Below are 21,378 nucleotides of genomic sequence, written 5' to 3'. Positions count from 1 at the left end.
CATCAGGGAACATGTGATTTTGGATGTGCTCTATCTGCAATAAGCAAGGTTTTTTGTTTTAACTTCAAGTGAAAGAGAAAATATTTACTTTGGAGAGAAACCCAGTTAATCCTGAAGATAAGTCTGTAACTTTGGACTCCCACCAGCTCAGTGACTGTTGATTACTTCACTTGAAATCATCCTGCTTCTGAATGGTCATTTGTGGTTGGACTGAAGGGGGAAGAAAAGCTGTCTTTCCGATTACGTTTCACCTTAATCTCTAAATGGAAAGTATTTGAAACCTCAAACCCAGACATGCTTTCCTGTCCCCCCATCTGTAGCTGCCTGCATAATTTCATCATCCTTCCCATACCTCTTCCTATTGTCTTTGAACATTTATTCCTGAAACAGGAAATGGATTAGAAAAATGACTCAACCACTAACACAACTAAAGATGGTTTCTAAACCTGTAAATTGAGCTTGACGTCCAAAATAACAAATTGCGTGTCTTGGTTATGTAATATTTGCTGAAAATCATTGACTGTTTATTCTCTATGATACTTTTCTTTTAAAAAAGGGAAAAAGAAGAAAGGAAGAAAAGGCAGAAAGAAATGAAATCACTTTGAATCATCAAAGACAGATTTAGAGGCTTGAAACCTTTATAGGGTTTGAATGTTGAAGTATGAATTGAAACTGTTTCCATTTGGTCGACTCTGATTTAATGCTAGAATGAACATTCCTCAAAGGACAGCCCTTTACTTACCTGACTCTACAGTCCTATGCAAGGGGAGAGACTAAATTAAAAGTGTATTCCAAACACAAATGGTGTGTGTTTGGTTTGAAATACTTATAAGTCAGCCTGGTGAAGGAGATAACATATATGAAAATGAACATCTTGGTTCTTTGGGAGCTATCTTTCTTTGGGGAATACTAAAGATGTGTTATTGAGGTCAACAATCTGCATGCCTTATAGTGTATTCAAATTAAATAATAGGAAGAAATTCTAAGAATCAAGCAAATACATTCAAACAGGAAGCAGAATCAAAGATCTTAAGGATTCCCCATATTCAGTGCAGTATATGGGCTGTTAGACTAGGTGACCCCTAAGGTCCCTTTCACCTCCCAGAGTGTACGAGTCAGCTGCAGCATGTCCAGATAAGCAGGCAGGAGACAATTCCATGTGTAAAAAGTGTAGGCACTGAGGACAGGGCTTTCCACCTCTTAGAGAGGGGAAGGAAGGAAGGAAGGAAAGGAGGCTGCTAGATTTGCTGGATCTGGACTGAGGTCAGAGTTTACACAGCTTTTAACAGATAGCCTGGGCACAGGAAGCCGTCTTTCCTCAGTTAAACAAAAACCAACTCTGTGCCTTTCTCCCTGCCATCACCCCCCCAAACACACAACAAAGTCTTAACCGTGGGTCAGCTTATAGTGACCTTTTTGGGCGAAAGACTTTATTCCTTTGGAATTTCAGAAGCAAGATTTTGTTTTCTGAAAACCACGTGTCATTTAATACCCTTTAACTTGACATGTGACTGAACCTTTTGTTTTAGTAATTCCATTTTCTACAAAGGCTGCCTTTATATTTATTAAAGATGACAAAACCACTTCTTCTTTCATTACATTTTCTGCTTTCATGTTCTGTCATTCTGAGACCTTTTTTTCTTTCCCTCTCTCTGTCTTCTTTCCCCCCAGCTGTCGGCAGCATCCAGCCCCTCCAGTCACAGTCCTCACAGAGCTTCAGGAAAGGACCCTTTTGCAGAGCTCTCTTTGGAGGATTTCTTATAAATCACTTTAGGTATTGCTGCTTGTTGGGGGCAATGGGGACTTAAATACTTAAAAAAAAAAAATCACCACACATTCAGCACAATTCACTCTTCTCTTTCTTTGTCCTTTAAAGGGCTCTAGGTTCTCCTCTCCTCCTCCTCCTCCTCCTGTATTTTTTAGGTGATGAATAAAAATAAGTCAAGATAGGACAAGAGGAGAAGCAACTTTTGGGAATTATCTTTAACATAATAACATAATTGGAAGGTGTGAAATCAAAGGACCATCTTTCGTGTTTATATATAAGCATCCACTGCTCACAGCAGATGAGATCAAATACTACCTTTAAAAACTAGATGTTTTAGTCACTCTTGAAAAAAAATGTGGAGAACAGCACAATTTTACAATCAGATTAGAGCTTGATGAGCAGCATCATTAGTTTTAGTATAATGGCCAGGGTTAGTTGTGAAGAATTCATTTCAACAATTTCTTTAAAGGGTTGTATTTTTATGTATACCTTTTCATTTAAAAATGGTAACATTTTTTAAAAAACAATTTTTGTTTTTGGTTTTATTTAAGAACAAGTGCATACTTAGGCCCTTTTCAATAGAAGGATCCTACATATGATCCATACAGTAATTTGTTCTTGGTGTGCTAGCCCCCAGTTTAGATATATCTTGTAGATCTTTGGGAGTTTATGTTCTTCTGATTTGGCAAGTTTATTAGCATATCTACCTAGTAATTTCTTTGTCTGGACAGTTTAAAGGAAATCATGAGTGAAGTATCTTTGAATGAACAGTGACACCCTATTGAAAAGTGTTCCTTTATAGATAGATCTTTCACATTTTGTCAGTAAGGAAATGATTTAGCAAGCATAATATTACTGTTCCCTTTTTATCTCTAATTTTATGATATAAATTTAGAAATAATATTTCAAATTTTGCTTTGCCAGATGAGATTTTGTGTGGAATACTTGCGTTCATGGAAAGATTTTCTGAACTTGTCATAGAAAAGTAGTTCATTCATCTTCTTCCTTTCCTTCTCTATGCCCTCCCTCTTGGTTTTTAGTAATTAGAAAGGTGTTTGGAAAGCTCTATATGCTTTAGATATTAAATTCTGGCACAGATAATTCTGACTTTGTTTTATAATCAGGGTTTGTGATAAGCATGCTGTGAACACTTCTGGCCCAGTGTTCTGGACAGTTTTTATTTGTGAGAAGACATCCTACAGTGCAGTGAATTAGCTTACACTCTTTTCTTTTTTTTTCCAGATACAGTTTATGTAACTAGATGGAAAAGAATGGAATTATTCCAAAAAGACAAGTGCTCAAGCAGCAAATCCTTACTTCCAGCAAAATCCAAACTGCTGTCTCTTAAATTCTCTTCTTCCATTAGAATGCTACAGTAACCCAGTGAAGGCCCATGAAGGAAATCGGGGCTAGTCTATAGGAGAATGTATCAATACAGTTTATAAAGCCAAGAATTGCCATGATTTAAGACTAAGATCTGTCTTTTTGGTGACTAACCCTTCAGTTCTTTCAACTTCTATTAATACCCATAATCAGTAGCCTACCAAGAGAAGCCCTTATTTGGATAGTGTGAAATGTGTATTTGGAAAAGCTGCCTGGAGAGAAGAGCTGTGTCCTTTACTGTAATTCAACAGGACTCTTCCGGAGGGATAAAAATCATAATTCTTAATTATACAGTATCTTTCTTTTCTCCAGTCCTCACAGATACAGAAACAGTAACTGAAATTAACCTTTCTTTTTTAAAAAATTATATATTCAGTTTGCAGTAGACATTCCTTATGTATTTGTATTTATTTATGATTATCAATTTATGTAACATTAATATTGTATCAAACCTCCTTATGAAAATGAGTATGGATGTACACAGTATGTTTGATTTTTATCCACAAGAATAAATCTGATTCAGAATGCTTTTCAGCTGACATACAGAGCACTAAATATTTTAAGGCAAGTCCATAGGTCTGAATCTTTTAAAAATTCTCGATCTCTGTGGGAATTAGGGAAGCATTATAAATGCATTAATCCTTATAGTCAATTCTGTGCCTAGGATTTTGTAAGGGAACAGTTCACTTGACTAGGAAAAGCACTACATTTTAAATTCAGCATTAGTGCATCGGGAAGGAACTTTACTGCTTTGTGCTTGGCATGTCATTATTTTCCATTTGACATTAGGGCCTTTCCAAAATGAATGTGAGGAATTGCTTTCACTTCAAGACTTTCCTTCTTTTCAGTAAAACTCTAGGAGGTGTTATGGGGGGAGGGAAGGGGGACAAAATCCTTGAACCTTTTATTTGGCTTGTGCCATGTTACGATCATGTACCTTTTAAATAAGGGGAAATAGTATCTTTAAAGTTAATGTCTAGCCAAGAGTTTAGTTAATGAAGAATTAAATTGCACTGTTGATCGGTGCTTTGTGTAAATACATTTTAACGTTTGGGTTGAGTGGGGCCTTAAGAAGGACAGTTCGTTGTAGGAAAGCAATTCTGTACATGAGTTTAAGCATACTTGTTGCATTGTCTCTGCAGATTCTATTTTTGTTTACAATATTAAAATGTATGTTAGCAAAAATGGGTGGATTTTCAAATAAAACGCAGCTTCCACAAAACTTTTGTTATGGTATTCTGGTCTGAGGTGCATTTTATTTTAGTTTTTCTTTTTCTCCTTTCCTTTTTCTTTTTATCATCCTTATTATTTTTTGCTAATTAAAGTATACCCAGATGATTTTATTTACTAATATAATAAAACTGTAAAATGTATTTAACTTAATTTGTAAAACTATTTATCTTCGCACTTTGTTACCTTTTAGATTCTTACTGAGACACTGAACCACTTGTTAAAATTGTTCACTTTTGTCTTTTGATTAGATACCTTCATCAGGTAAGTTTAACGAAGAAAATGCTTTTGAGTTTGACATATTGGTGCATATGATTATGCCTGCCAAAGAAGCCTTTGACTGTGTCATGTTTCATACTTGAATACTAAGTAGGATTCAGAATAGCATATGTGATAGAGACGTTAAAAGCTCTGAATTGATAAATGTCTGCATAATATTTGCTATGGTTTGGAAAAATCTATACCCTTTAGGCCAATATACTTTGTTACTTTTACTCATTTTTAAGTTTCACTATTAAACCATTTTCATATAAACTGGGAAATTGTACTTTTGTGAATTAACCTCCTTAACATTATCACAGATTGCGATTTGTCCCTTCTGGTGTTTAATTGGGTAGTATATTTGAGGTCTGTGGCTTGTTCCTTTTGTACTACCTTTTTTTGTAATATAGTAAGTTTTAGCATGGGAAGCTGCATTGTAAACGTTTCCATTTTATTGTTCAAACAACTTTTTGGGCTATGTTGAGTAGGTACTATCCACATTTTACCCATTTTACAGATAGGAATCAGGAGCCAGAAAAGGAACTTGCCCAGGTTCATCAGCCAACCACATCTTTGGTTTCATAGCCCGTTGTTCTCTCTGTGACCTGTTGTTGCTAATTCAAGCATGTAAACTGGAAAAGAAATTGTGTCCCTCTGTGGTCTAGGCTGATGACCACACTTTAATCCCAGATCGTCTTTTCCTGTGAAGCACATTTTATGCCTCTTCCTTCTCTGATGCCAGACACCATTGACCTGGAAAAAAATGCAAACACATGCTATTATTAACCTTAACCAAAATATAATGAGTGAAATAAATCAGCTACAGAATGCATAAATACATCAGGATATAAACCTATACATACCTACACCATTTTACTACCCAACTAGCAAATTGTTAATGGCTGCAGGGAGAGAGAAAGATTATTAGCAGAGGGCAGCTGTCTTTGCCCTCACATCATTCTCAAATTAACTTTTTGCTTTGATTTAACATCTCATTATTATTAGCATTCAGCATTTTTTTTAAGACATCCCTTTCTTAACCAGTGACCGTAAGAGTCTCTTTTTATGTTAGACTAGGGATCTTTTGCTACTCCATGAGGCAATAAAATGACCGTTGGAAGATAGGCCTTTATGGGATTAGTATCTTCCTAAACTAAAAATAATTTCAGGGCTCAGCTCTTGTTCACCATCATTAACAGGCACACTTCCAAACTGAGAATTCGGAATACAGATGCAAATGCATGTTCTGCAAAACTCCAAGGAGAAAAAATCCATTCATTCGGAGTGAATCTTGTGTGCTCAGCAGCGGCTGGGTCACCAAAAGTATATATGGAGAGGTCACAACATTCAGCCAAATGAACTTTTTCCTTCCAGAGAAGATGGCTGCACAGCTTCCATCCATGACCTCTGCAGCCAGTTTAAATCTTTATCCTGCCACACTTGCTGCTTTCCATGGGAAGCCCTTCTGGATTCCACTATCTGAATTGTCTCTGAAGGGAAAGGCTGCAGTATCATCTTTCCATGCTGTCTCTCTCAGAAAACGTCAAGCGAATTCCTTGCTATTCTAAGAAGTGACATTCGCAAGTCACCAGTTCGCTGGCATTTCTAGTCTAATTTCGGCTTAAGCGCTTAGTAAATGTCCCTTTTGTTGTTGATGTAGTGTGCAGGTGTAGTTCTTAACACTGTGAGAAATTGCTCCCATTGTCAAGCGTTGTGTAAAGTTCTTTGCGTGGTATTTCTTTAGGGGCACGTGGACTATCTTGAGGTCAGAGTAGGTTAAATTAAACCTGATGGTAGGCCAATAGGAGAGAAAGGGGAGGAGAAAAAAATTTTAGGGAAACTTTGTTTCCTAATAAGCTCTTGTTCAAAATAGCTTTTATCTGCTATTATTGTTGTTAGGTGCCCTTGAGTCGGTTCCAACACATGGCAACCCTGTGTACTACAGAATGAAACACTGCCGGGTCCTGCGCCATCCTCACAGTCATCGTTATGCTTGAGCCCTTTTGTTGATGGACTGTGTCAGTCGATTTCGTTGAGGGTCTTCTTTTTTACTGACCGTCTACCAAGCATGATGTGCTTCTCCAGGGACTGGTCTCTCCTGATAACAAGTCTAAGTATGTGCAATGCAGTCTCGCCATCCTTGCTTCTAAGGAGCATTCTGGTTGTACTTCTTCAAGACAGATTTATTCCTTCTTTTGGCAGTCCATGGTATATCCAGTATTCTCCAACACCACAATTCAAAGGCGTCCATTCTTCTTGGTCTTCCGTATTCATTGTCCAGCTTTCACATTCATATGAGGCGATTGAAAACACCATGGCTTGGGTCAGGCACACCTTAGTCTTCAAGGTGACATCCTTGGTTTTTTTTGAAGTTGGTTTTGAAAAAAAATTGTGAGATTAACCTTGGGAGCTAAACCTTGCCCTTTTGAGTCTTACCCAGTTAGGTACCCTTCCTGTCATTCTTGAGCCTGGGGCTTTTTCCAGCTGCCCTGTGCTCCCCATAAATAAGCATTGATTTACCTGCCCCTGAGTGGAGTTTTAAGGAAGGAAATACCAAAAGACAAGCCATCCCCAGGCCATCCAGGAAGTTTGATTCCCTTGGCCTTTCAAGAATACTTTACATGGCAGCATAAAGCATATCACACTGTCACTGCCAGCTAGCTTAGTGGATGTCTTAAAAGGCACAAAATGCAGTCTGCATTTCTCTGTTCATTTTTGTTTTGAAGAAGAGTTGTTAGCTGCCATCAAGTAGGCCCTGACTCATGGTGACCCCATGCACAGTGGAACAAAATGCTGCCTGGTCTTGCACCAGCCCATGATAGGTTGGGGGTCAGATCATTCTGATGCATATGGTTTTCACTGGCTGATTTTCAGAAGTAGATTGCTAGGCCTTTCTTCCTACTCCATCTTAGTCTGGATGCCCTGCAGGCCTTCATTGTGTCAGATGGGTGGTGGCTGTGCATGAGGTGCATTGGCAGGGAATCAAACCCTGCATGGAAGGCGAGAATTCTACCACTGAACCACCAGTGTCCTCCTGAAGAAGGCTGGGAACTGAGAAGCTCTTCATTTCCATTTAACTTACATTTTAAAAGGAGGCTTCAGGGGCCTGGAGGAGGCAGAGGCACAGTGGGAGAGAACCCAAGAGGTCCAGCAAGGTAGGTGTGAGGATGGCTGCAATTATTGCAACTAGGTGTTCGTGACAGTTGTCACTAGGAGCTCGTGTTTCGCAACAACTGTACTGATAACCTTGCAATATATGATGAACAGAATTTACGTCATATACAGGTCAAAAGTAGAAAGAATGAGGGTTAATTTCAACTAACAAAAGTATAATTAATTAAGCTGATATGATAGTGGTCGAAAAGGAACATGAATGAACAGAATAAGCCTAATAACTGACTGAGGTATTTAAATATATGATAGAGGCAGCATTTCAAAACAGTGAAGAAAAGGTGGACTATTTAATAAGTCAGTTTTACCAGCACCATATATCTGTTTGAGTAAAAGGTGGAAAGTCACTCTAGCATATACCAAAATAAATTCCAAATGGGTTGAAGAGTAAACGTAAGGAATTATAAAGATGAAGAAAATATTGGTGACTAAATAAGTACAAATAGGAAAGGGACATGAGAAAAACAGTTCGCCAAAGACAAATGACCAATGAAGAAAGTTCATCTCTACTAGTAACTAAAAAATTCAAAATGAAAACAGCAATAGTGCTTTCTGAGTGTAAGGCACCATTCTGAGTGCTTTTGTATATATTTGCTCATCAAGTCTGTGAAGTAAGCACCTTTGTTAAGCCTATTTTTATAGATGAGGAAGCAGGCACAGAGAGGTTAAGTCACTTGCTGTGTGATCTTGATCAACTAAGTAGTGGAGTTGTCATCCTGAACCTCTCTGGTCTGGCTCTGGGGTCTGCTCATCACCACTCTGCTGTATACTATCATATTTTGGCTATACTGGCTATTTTGCCTATCAAATAGGTCTTTTAAATACTTAACAGTATGAGCAAGAGTGTACAGAGTTTGATTGCTTATCTAAGACTGAGGTGAGTATAAAAACAGCACTGCTTTTTTTAGAGGGAAATAGGCAATAGTTATCAGAAGGCTTGAGATTTCATACCTTTGATCCAATAATTTCCAAAATTTTAGGAAATTTACCCAGAGAGGTATTCTAGGGATGGCTAGGGGGCTTGTCTTGAATTGTGTTGCATAGAACATAAGCTTATAAACAGGAATTGTCCATGTTAAAGGATAGGAGGTCAGATGAATAGTCATCGCTCCCTAAAGCCACCCCTTGAGACCATCACTGCAGCACGAAACAGCCTCAGTTTCAGGTTAGTTTGCATCAGCAGAGAGTAGACAGAGAGATTCAGTGCAGACCTTTATTGCTATCATCCCCACATAAGCGGTCAATTTACTACCAAAGTCTACCAATTCCAAGGTTACCCAAAGGGAAATGTTTTCCCTCTCTCTGGAGGGCTGGTCTGATGGTGATGGGATGGAGGGGGAGGGGGTTTCCACTGCAGACGGGAAGACAACTGGTCCAGTGTGCTTAGAGCAAGATTCCTTTTCAGTCACCCAGTGAAGAAGAGGGTATTCCATCAACATTTCTTTTACTGCCTTATATGAGGCTCAGGAGGTAAGTGGGACTTCCCAGATAGCTTATCCTGTATTAGGGGAAACCACAGGACCCACAAGGTATTATGTAGTTTCACATTTATCAAGTAGCTTCTCAGGCATAGTTTCTTGATTTGCAAGCCCTAGCGTACCTATTTCACAAAGTTCATGCATTGGATAATTTTCTGCCCAACTGTCGCTTTCTAAGAAGGCTGGGGATGATCCACCATATGGTGGATTCATGTGTCTGGGAGTCTCTTGCCTGAGAACAATTAACTTTGGCTCCAGCCCTTCCTCTTCAATCCTGCACTTAAAACTGCTGAAATCTTTCAGTGTGTCTATGTGACTCACTGCTCATCCAAGTACTCAATGCCTACAGCAATTTCAACTTCTCTTATACCTCCATTCTTAAAGCTTCTGTTCAGACCAACTTTGTCTCTTCACTGCCTCTTTCAGAGAGAACTCTGAAGTTCTCTACCCCTTTGTCTATACGTATGTTTCTTTACCCTTCCTATTTTGCCTGTTTGAATCCTGTTACTCCTGGGAGGTAAAACTAGCAATTCTGGTGGACACTGTTGACTTAAGACATTGACTAAGCTACCAGAAGACATTCTTAAACTCTTTTCTGTTGCCCGCCTCCCACATGTTGTCGTTAGGTGCCATTGAACACCTAACATGTAGCAGCCCCATGTGACAGTAGAACTGCCCTATAGGATTTTCTAGGCTGTGATCTTTATGTGAGAGCAGATCAGTCTTTCTCCCACAATAGAGATTGGAAAAGTCAAATACTCTCTTTCCCAGCCTCCCTGTAGGTAGGCATGCCCACTGACTCATTTCTGGTCAATGAGATATATAAAGGAAAGTCTTCTGGAAGGATATTTTCCTTCCTAATGAAAGACCTTTTTTACCACCTTTTTTCCTTTCTGTTTGGGGTGCTTTTGTAAAGATAAAATGCCTGGATCTAGGGTAGTCATCTTGCTACTACAAGAAAAAGATCAAGCAAATTGCAGAGATGAGGACCCAAGTCCTGTTATAAATTGATCACCTATCTCCAGACTACTTGAGAAATAAACGAATGTTCTTGTGATTAAAAAAAAAAAAAGATTAGCAACTCTGTCATTTTTAGGGGCACTGTAAACTGGACAGCCCCTTTCAGAAAGTCATAAAAATGTTTGTATCCTTTGCCCTGTTACCACACTTCTGGAAATGTAAAAATTTCAAAGTATGGAAAATACTTAATGCAGAAGAATACCCATCAACAGTGATTGATGTTACTAAAGGAACAACTGTGTAGAGTGAGAAGGCAGCCAAGGATGAGTCCCAGAGAACACCTTTATTAAGAGCCATTAAAGGATTCATGGAGGCCAGGAAAGAACAGAGCTGGAGGAGGACAACCAAGAAAGAGATGTCAAGGACAGTCAAAGAAGTAGGGAATGGTCAACATAAGTGAAATAAAGACCAAAACCTGCCCATTAGATCCAGCAATTAGTAATTTGAACCTTACCCCTGGCTATACAGGGGAATTGGCAGGGGCAGAAACAAAATCGTGTGGAATTGAAGGGATGGGAAGAATGTAGAAGTATCAGGAAGCTTGGCTATGAAACTAAAAGAGGTAAAGGACTGTCTTAAGTTACCCAGTGCTGCTGTAACAAGAAGTACTACAAGTGGATGACTTTAAAGAAAAAAATTCTGGAGGCTAGAAGTCTAAATTTAGGGCTTTGGCTCTAGGGGAAAGTTCTTCCCTAGTAGCTTCTGGCAATGCTTGGCATTCCTGGGCTTGTCGATTCATCTGCCTCCGTCTTCACCTGTTATCTTGCCCGTGTGTTGTTTTGTTGTCGGGTCGATTCCGACAATAGAACTGCCCCATAGGTTTTCCTAGACTGTTACTGTTACAGGAGTAGATCGCCAGGTCTTTTCTGCAGAGCTGCAGGTGAGGTTAAACCACCAACCTTTCCATTAGCAGCCGAGTGCTTAACCATTGGGCAACCAGGACTTCTTTCTGTATCTGTACTCCCCTTTATAAGAAACCACTCAGAAGGGGTTAATTAGATTTAGGTTTATGGCCTTATTAACATAATAAAAACTAATTCCAAAGAGGATCACATTCACAGGTACAGGGTTTAGGACTTAAACATATTTTAGGGGGCGCAATTCAATCCATAACAAGGACAATAAGCAAAAGGCATACAGGCCACGGAAGAGTCTTCTTTAAGCCAAAAGCTAATTTACTTACTTGTTCATTCATTCTCTCAATACATTGGGGGCCCTCTGCATACCACTAGTTCTAGGTGCTAGAATCAATAAGACACAGATTCTGCTTTCAAGGAGCCTATTGCGGGAGCCCTGGTGGTGCAATGGTTAAGAGTTCGGCTGCTAACCAAGAGGTTGGTGGTTCATATTCACCAGCAGCTCCGTTGGAGAAAAGACCTGATGATCTGCTCCCTTAAAGATTACAGCCTAAGAAACCACCCCTATGGGGGAAGTTCTACTCTGTCATACAGGGTTGCTATGATTCGGAATTAATAGCATAAACAACAACAACATGGTGGGAGCAGGCAATGAACAAATATTTTATGACAAGTGATGATGGACGCTATGAAGAAAAAGCAGGGTTAAGTGATAGAGACTGATGTGAGCAGAGTACAGTCAAGCGTTGCTTAACATCCATGATAGTGTTCTGTGAAATAGGATGTTAAGTGATTTGGATGTTATGTGAACACCGTATTATATACAGGCAGTCCCCGTTTATGAATGTCCAACTTAAGTACAACCCTTAGTTACAAACTAACCCCTGTAAAGCCTATTATAATTAAAAATTGGAGGTACATACAATGGTTCTTAATAACAAATGGGCTCCTTGCAGTGCAATTGCTTTGTATACAGGAGACATGAGATAAACGTGTTGTGTGCGGGAAGCTGTTGTGTTTGCTATATCCAGTTACTCTGCTATGTCCTGTTCTTCAATGGGGTTTCTGAACTTACGGGACTATGGGTGTATATGTGGTCAGATGTTGCCCGAACGGATGTTATGCAGCACGTGACTATAGTGCTATTTTGGATAGGGTGTCAAGGAAGACCTCTGATGAGGTAACCCTTAAGAAAGACTTGGAGGAGTGAGGGAGCAAGACGGCAAGATGTGTAGAACGTTCCTTTCTCTCCCACATATCCAGGCAGAGGGAGAGCAAAGGTGCTGGGGGGATTGTGCTTGACTTCTCTGAGGGACAGCGAGGACGCCAGAGAGGCTTGAGTAGAGTGAGTGAGAAGGGATCATGATGGGAACTGAGGTCAGAGAGGTGGCAGTGGGCCAGAGCTTTCTGGGACATGCTGAGGCTTGGATTTCATTCTGAGCTGAGAAGCCACTGGAAATATTGAGCAGAGGCTTCTTTGAAACTTAAAGGATCACTCTGGCTGCCTTATTGAGAATGGACTGTATGTAGACAAAAGAAAAAACAGGCAGACCAGGCAGGAGATTGTTGTAATAGTTCTCCAGCATGAGCAAAGCTTAGGTCCTGGGAACTGTAGCTAGAGGAGATGGCCAAAGATAAGAGGCAATCAGGCTGCAAAATCAGTGGGAAGAAAGGAAATGCTGAGTGGTTAGGATTGGAGATGGGGTGGTTGAGGATAGAAGAAAGGCAAATGGAGAGCCTGGAATACGGAGGACAACTTGCTGAGATGCTTGTCTCTTGGAGATCATTCTCTACCTTCTGACTCCATCAGTCAGACAGTACAGCATAGTGGACTCTACAGCCATGCTGTGGGTTTAAATCCCAGTTTGGGAAAGTCACACTCCCTGTGCCTCAGTTTTTCCATCTGCAAAATGAGCATAATAGTGATTACTTCCTACGACTGTTGTATTTAATGAATTAATAGAAGCATTTTTGAATAACCTCGCACATGATAAAGGCACCTGACCCAAGCCATGATATTTTCAGTTGTCTCATATGCATATGAAAGTTGGACAATGAATAAGGAAAACTGAAGAATTTGTTTTTAATTTTTTTTTTTATTCTTATCTACTATCTAGTTAGTAAATAACCCTCCTCCTCCCTCCCCACCCTTGTAACCATCAAAGAATGTTTTCTTCTGTGTTTAAACCTTTTCTTGAGTTCTTATAATAGTGGTATTATACAATATTTGTCCTTCTTTGACTGACTAAATTCACTCAGCATAATGAGTTCAGCTTCCTCCATGTTATAAGATGTATCACAGCTTCATCGTTGTTCTTTGTCATTGCGTAGTATTCCATTGTGTGGCTATACCATAATTTGTTTATCCATTTGTCCGTTGATGGGCACCTAGGTTGTTTCCATCTTTTTGCTATTGTGAACAGTGTTGCGATGAACATGGGTGTGCGTATATCTATTCATGTGACAGCTCTTATTTCTCTAGGATGTATTCCAGGGAGCAGGACAGCTGGATCATATGGTACATCTATTTCTAGCTTTTTAAGGAAGTGCCAAATCGATCTCCAAAGTGGTTGTACCATTTTACATCCCCACCAACAGTGTATAAGTGTTCCAGTCTCTCCACAACCTCTCCAGCATTAATTATTTTGTGTTTTTTGGATTAATGCTAGCCTTGTTGGGGTGAGATGATATCTCATTGTAGTTTTGATCTGCATTTCTATAATGGCTAATGATCGTGAGCATTTCTTCATGTGTCTGTTAGCTGCCTGAATATCTTCTTTGGCAAAGTGCCTGTTCATATCCTTTGCCCATTTTTTAATTAGGTTATTTGTCTTTTTGTTGTTGAGGTTTTGCAGTATCTTGTAGATTTTACAGATTAAACGCTGATCGGATTTGTCATAGCCAAAAATTTTTTCCCAGTCTGTAGGTTGCCTTTTTACTCTTTTGCTGAAGTCTTTTGATGAGCATAAGTGTTTGATTTTTAGGAGCTTCCATTTATCTGGTCTCTGGAAAACTGAAGAATTAATGCCTTTGAATTAAGGTGTTGGCAAAGAATATTGAACATACCATGGACTGCCAGAAGAACAAACAAGTCTGTCTTGGAAGAAGTACAGCCAGAGTGTTCCCTGGAAAGGAGGATGACAAGACTTTGTCTCACGTACTTTGGACGTGTTATCAGGAGGGACCAGTCCCTGGAGAATGACATCATGCTTGGGAAGGTCATTGAAAAAGAGGAAGACCTTCCATGAGATGGATTGACACAGTGGCTGCGACAATGGGCCCCAACCCAGCAACGACTGTGAGGATGGTGCAGGACCGGGCAGTGTTTCATTCTGTTGTACACTGGGTCACTATAAGTTGGAACCTACTTGCAGGCACTTAACAACAACAACATAATTATTCTTAGTGGGATGTAGAATAGCTTGTGGCCAAGAGCATAGATTCTGAATGCAAACCACGTATATTCAAATCCTGGCCACTTAACTAGCTGTGTGACTTTGGGAAAGTTACTAGTCTCTGCCTGTTTCTTCATGTGTAAAACAGGAATAATTATAGACCCTACCTCATAGTTTTCTAATGATCAAATACATTAATATATGTGAAGTGCATATAATAACCACATTTAAGTATTTGCTATTATTAGTATTGCTAATGGGTCTTTTTAAATATCATTCTCTGGAATTGTCCATTCTGGTTTCAGAATACAACCCTGAACCCCTAACTCTACAAGCTCTTGCACAAGCATAAATCCTTGAACCTTGACAGCTTCAGTAGTACTGTGAAGGGTCTGTTGTGACAGAACAGTGTTTAAAAACAGCCAGCCTCACATGTATACATATACTTAGGGCAGCAGTTTTAGATTTCCACAGGCAATGCAGAATATTTTCTAAAATAGTTTGAGCCTTTTTTTTTTTTTTTTAACCAAGGACAAATGACGTACCCAAACCTTATTTGGTGTCTTAAAGACTACATTTTACTATTGAAAACATTGATTTTTCGTAAGGTAAATGTTCATTTTAGACTATGTATTGGGATTAGGTTTGGATATGTATAACAGAAAACTCTAACAATGATTCAAACAAGATAGATAGAAGTTTATTTCTCTCTCCCAAAGAAGTCTGAACTGGCACAACAGCCTTGCCCCATAATATTGTTATAGCCACTTATTTTTGGGTCTTGCTCTTCCACAGTCCTTAAAACGTTACTCTCGTCTGCACAATCCAACATGGCTAGCCAGCACAACCAGATTCCAAGCAGCAGGTTGGAAGAAAGGGGAAAAGGAGAGGGAGAAGAGATGACTCAGAAAATCTGCACAACTTCTCCCATTCCCGTGGCTAGAACTTTGTCACATGGTTGCAAGGGAGGCTGGGAAATACAGTCTTTAATTTGGGTGACCGTGTACTCAGGTAAAACAGCAGTTCTGTTATTACAGAAGGGAACAGATTTGGAGGAAAACTAGCAGCCATTGCCACAGTCACACAATTTTTTTTTAATTGTTAATTTCTTAAATTATTTTCTGATCAATGACTTCAAAACCCTACCATGTCACGTATTATAAGCTAAGATCTAGATATTCTAAAAAATTAGTTTTAGAGTTGAAATATTTCAATTTAAAAACCAATAAAATACAAAAAATGTTGAAAGCTTGGAAGACAAAAAGTAAGCAAATCCAAACTGCTAATGCTCAGTAAATGTTACAAGACATATAATGTGTACCTTCTTAGCAGATTTTAGTTCCAGGTGTATCCCACATTGACATTTTCACATAAATAGCATAAAAGGCACAGAAGACATGTTTTAAGTGGCTAGAAGAAAAGGACTGATGCAAAAATGTAACAGTCAAAGAACATCAAAGATCTTAAGTTAATTACACACTCGCACTAGAACCTCAAGTGGCCAGGGCATGCCATCCCTCTGATTTGGTGTTTGAGGACTTTAAGGTAAAAATACCTACCTCACCAGCCTGGTTTAGTCATACAAGGGGAACCAACATAATTAATTTTCATTCCCCGTAGGAGGGAAATGTTGCAACGGTTAGCATATTGTTATAGCTGAGACTATGCAAAAAGGTGGCACTAACCCAAGAAGGCAAGAGGTCTGCAAGTTGACCACAAAACTTGAGGAAGGAAGTGCTGACAAAAACTTACACTAAGAATCTGAGAGGATATCTGAATCTGCAGTCACTTTAAATCTACATTCACTGTGCTGGAAATCTGAAACCATTCCTCTTTGAAGAATCTTTAGAAGTATCTGGAATTTTTCCAAGTGGTGGACAGACACACGAGGAAATGCTGGTGATCACTAGCCATTAGAGAAATGCAAATCAAAACCACAATGAGATACCATCTCACCCCAACAGTACTGGCACAAATAAAAACAAAAAACTGGAAATAACAAATGCTGGAGAAGCTGCGGGGAGATCGGAACTCTCATGCACTGCTGGTGGGAATGCAAAATGATACAACCATTTTGGAAAATGATATGGCGCTTCTTTGGAAAGCTAGAAATAAAAATACTCTATGATCCAGGAATCCCACTTCTTGGAATATATCCTAGAGAAATAAGAGCTGTCACACGAACAGACATATGCATACCCATGTTCACTGCAGCATTGTTCACAATAGCAAAAAATGGAAATAACCTAGATAACTATCAACAGATGAATAGATAAACTATGGTACATACACACAATGGAGTATTATGCAATGATAAAGAACAATGATGCATCTGCGAAGCATCTCATAACGTGGATGAAACTGGAGGACATTATGCTGAATGAAATATTGTATGAGACCACTACCGTAAAAACTCTTGAAAAGGTTTACACACAAAAAGAAACAATCTTTGATGGTTAGAGGGATGGGAGGGGTGGGGGGGGAACACTAAATAGACAATAGATAAGTGGTAACTTTGGTGAAGGGTAAGACAGTACATAATACTGGGGAAGCCAGCACAATTTGTACAAAGAAAGGTCATGAAAGCTTCATAGACACATCCAAACTCCCCGAGGGACCAAATTGCTGGGTGGAGGGCTGTGGGGACCATGGTCTTGGGGAGCATCTAGCTCAATTGGCATAACATAATTTATAAAGAAAATGTTCTACATTCTACCTTGGTGAGTAGCATCTGGGGTCTTAAAAGCCTGTGAGCAGCCATCTAAGATTCTCCCTGGTCTCACCCCTTTGGGAGCAAGGGAGAATGAAGAAAACAGGATACAAGGGAAAGATTAGTCCAAAGGACTAATGGACACAACTACCACGGCCTCCACCAGACTGAGTCCAGTACAGCTAGATGGTGCCCGGCTACCACCACTGACAGCTCTGACAGGGATCACAACAGAGGGTCCCGGAGACAGCTGGAGAAAAATGTAGAACGAAATTCTAACTCACGAAAAAAGACCAGACTTCTGGCCTGACAGAGACTGGAAAAACCCCAAGAGTATGGCCCCCAGGCACCCTTTTATCTCAGTAATGAAGTCACTCCCGAGGTTCACTGTTCAGCCAAAGATTAGACAGGCCCATAAAGCAAAACGAGACTAATGGGGCACAACAGTCCAGGGATAAGGACTAGAAGGCAGGAGGGGACAGGAAAGCTGGTAATAAGGAACCCAAAGTCGAGAAGGGAGAGTGTTGACATGTTGTGGGGTTGTTAACCAATGTAATTAAACAATATGTGTACTAACTGTTTAATCAAAGACTATTTTGTTCTGTAAACCTTCATCTAAAGTACAATAAAAAAAAATTTTTTTTTAGAGTATCTGGAATGTTTTTAGCACTTACTCAGATCACAAAAACAGAGTGACCTAAAACATAACCAACCTAAAGAGTCATGTTCAAAAACAGCAGCCTTTCTGGGAACTTGAGCCTCACAGAGTTATAGGAATAGGAAATGGAAATACTTAATCGAGTTAAGTCACTAATATTTAGAAAGCCTCCCTTGCTTGAGGGCACATTTCTGTGCGTCTAGTGCAAAAACCAGTTTTATTCCAACAAAAATACAGAGAACTGTTGTGTTGAGGTCTAGTAAAACAAGCAAGGATCAAGCAGGCCTTTAACAAACAGCCCTTTATTACCACAAAAATACCCCAGCCTCCCTGTTCTCTGAATCACTCTAGTGTCTGACTACAGGACTCAAACGGAAATAAAAATGTTACCACTGATACATATGTCCCTGCCCACTCCACCCCCACCCTGCCCACACACACTCACAAAATAAGAATTTTGAAACTGGTTTACTACTTGTCCCTACGGCCATCACTGCAGCAGATTCAGGTGTGGCCTCTTGGAGGCTATTTGGGAGCAGACTATGCGCTCATACCACGATTTCCCCTCATCAGCCAAGGCAGGATGGAGCCAGCCTGTGGATAAAAGCGTTTAGAGCCCAGCTGTCATCCGAGACTGATTTCGTGCCTCGAAATCACATGACCGACTGGACAAAGATGCTGCACTATGTACCTCACCCCCCATGAATGCATTATGAATACAACCAGACGTTTGTGGTCTTATTTCAGAATCTTTAAAGATTATGTTAAATGTAAATAATCATTTCAGCTGCTATATACTGCATATTTACTATGTGCAGGTTGAATGTACTATTTCTAATACTTAAAATAATCCTGCAATATGGGAATTAGGTCCATGTAGTACTGTATGCTGAGCAAATAATCCAAGAAGCTGGACTATGTGAAGAAGAATGCATATCAGGATTGGAGGAAGACTCATCAACAACCTGTAATATGCAGGTGATGCAACCTTGCTTGCTGAAAGTGAAGAGGATGTGAAGTACTTACTGAAGAACATCAAAGACTACAGCCTTCAGTATGGATTGCACCTCAACATAAAACAAAAATCCTCAAAAATGGACCAATAAGCAACATCATGATAAACAGAGAAAAGATTAAAGTTGGCAAGGATTTCATTTTACTTGGATCCACAATCAACGTCCATGGGAGCAGCGGTCAGGAAATCAAACGACATGTTGCATTGGGCAAATCTGCTGCAAAAGACCTCTTTAAAGCTTTCAAAAGCAAAGATGTCACTTTGAGGACTAAGGTGCACCTGACTCAAGCCGTGGTGTTCTCAGTCGCCTCATATGCATGTGAAAGCTGGACAACGAATAAGGAAGATCAAAGAAGAATTGACGCCTTTGAATTATGGTGTTAGTGAAGAATATTGAATATACCATGGACTGCCAGAAGAACGAACAAATCTGTCTGGAAGTACAGCCAAAATGCTCCTTAGAAGCAAGGATGGCAAGACTTTGTCTCACATACTTTGGACATGTTATCAGGAGGGACCAGTCCCTGGAGAAGGACACCATGCTTGGTAAAGTAGAGGGTCAGTGAAAATAGAGGAAGACCCTCAACCAGATGGACTGACACAGTGGCTGCAACAGTGAACTCAAGCATAACGATGATTGTGAGGATGGCACAGGACTGGGCAGCATTTCGTTCTCTTGTACATAGGGTCGCTATGAGTCAGAAGTGACTCGATGGCATCTAACAACCACAGTACTGATGAGAAAATTAGGCTTTAAAAAGGTTAAGTGTCAGCCCAGGATTCAAAGGCAGCCAGGCCGACTCCTCAGAATGAGTTTTTCTACACTTCACCCTGTCTCTTTACACCTCCTTAATCAAAACCTAGGCGCAAATGGTTAAGCACTTTACTACTAGCCAAAAGATCTGTGGTTCAGAACCACCCAGAGGCACCTCAGAAGACAGGCCTGGTGATCTGCTTCAGAAAAATCACAACCTTGAAAATCCTATAGAGCAGTTCTATTCTGCACACGTGGGGTCACCGTGAGTCAGAATTGACTCCATGGCAACTAACAACAACAACAATCATACCTATCTAATTTCTGGTCCAGAATAAGCAATTGCCTAACTTGAGGCAAAAGCTAGCACACTTGGTCCCTATCCTCAATAATCTTGAATAAGCAAAACTCACATGCTTATTCTCAGAACTAAAACCTACATAAAATCCTCCTAAACTCATTTTAATTTCTTTCCTCAAACCTATTGTGTAAGGTGTTACACAATGTGAGGCATATATATATAATATTAAAACCAGCTGGCATCGAGTCGATTCCAACTTATGGCAACCCCATTTGCGTCAGAGTAGAACTGTGCTCCATAGGGTTTTCAGTGGGTGATTTTTCAGTAGATCACCAAGGCCTTTCTTCTGAGGTGCCTCTGAGTTGACTCGAACCTATAACCCTTCAGTTAGTAGCAGAACGCATTAACCATTTGCACTGCCCAGGGACTGCATACACATTACATATATAATGCATTAATTATAATTATATATAATATACATATGTGTATATATTGTATAAATAATATATTTTATATAGTGTATGTATATTATATATTTATATATCATTATTGTATATATATGCTCTATGTTATATATTGTTGTTGTCGTTTGGTGCCGTCTTCCGACTCATAGCGACCCTATGTACAACAGAACGAAATGCTGCCCGGTCCTGTGCCATCCTCACAATCATTATGCTTGAATTCATTGTTGAGCCACTGTGTCAGTCTATCTTGTTGAGGGTCTTCCTCTTTTTCACTGACCCTCTACTTTACCAAGTATGATGTCCTTCTCCAGGGACTGGTCCCTCCTGATAACATGTCCAAAGTATGTGAAACGAAGTCTCACCATCCTTGCTTCTAAGGAGCATTTTGGCTGTACTTCCAGACAGATTTGTTCGTTCTTCTGGCAGTCCATGGTATATTCAATATTCTTCACCAACATCATAATTCAAAGGCGTCAATTCTTCTTTGGTCTTCCTTATTCATTGTCTAGCTTTCGCATGCATATGAAAACACCATGGCTTGGGATCAGGCACACAGTCTTCAAGGTGACATCTTTGCTTTTTAACACTTTAAAGAGGTCTTTTGCAGCAGATTTACCCAATGCAATGCGTCATTTGATTTCTTGACTGCTGCTTCCATGGGCATTGATTGTGGATCCAAGCAAAATGAAATCCTTGACAACTTATATATAGGTATATATATTATGTAAGATATAACACAATGTTATAGAACATTGTGGGTTAAACACGTGGTTGCTCCGCCCACCCCACCTAGAATGTCTTGTCCTGCCTTCTCCCACTTCTTTCTCTGCTTGTTATTGTTGAAGACTGAAAACCAGTATCACCAGCCCTGGGAAGGCTTCCCTGACCCATCAGGCTCTCTTACTGGACCATG

The 21,378-nt window shown here is 39.7% G+C and overlaps 1 protein-coding gene across 6 annotated transcripts in view; it reads left to right on the top strand.

Annotated features, from left to right (window-relative positions):
- Positions 1-4,919, top strand: part of PICALM (phosphatidylinositol binding clathrin assembly protein) — a 108,814-nt gene extending 103,895 nt beyond the window's left edge. For 4 of the 6 annotated variants that reach the window (XM_023739786.1, XM_023739790.1, XM_023739789.1 and 1 more), the window contains one exon: positions 1,672-3,004. In XM_023739786.1, coding sequence (XP_023595554.1) covers positions 1,672-1,764 — 93 coding nt within the window. In that variant the 3' untranslated portion in view covers positions 1,765-3,004. The other 2 variants (XM_004385520.1, XM_023739792.1) reach the window with 1 other exon arrangement.
- The last annotated feature ends 16,459 nt before the right edge of the window (positions 4,920-21,378 follow it).

The sequence above is a fragment of the Trichechus manatus genome, unplaced genomic scaffold, assembly GCF_000243295.1.
Source record: "Trichechus manatus latirostris isolate Lorelei unplaced genomic scaffold, TriManLat1.0 scaffold00140, whole genome shotgun sequence".
Classification (NCBI taxonomy): Eukaryota; Metazoa; Chordata; class Mammalia; order Sirenia; family Trichechidae; genus Trichechus; species Trichechus manatus.
This window is presented reverse-complemented; position numbering and strand designations above follow the sequence as displayed.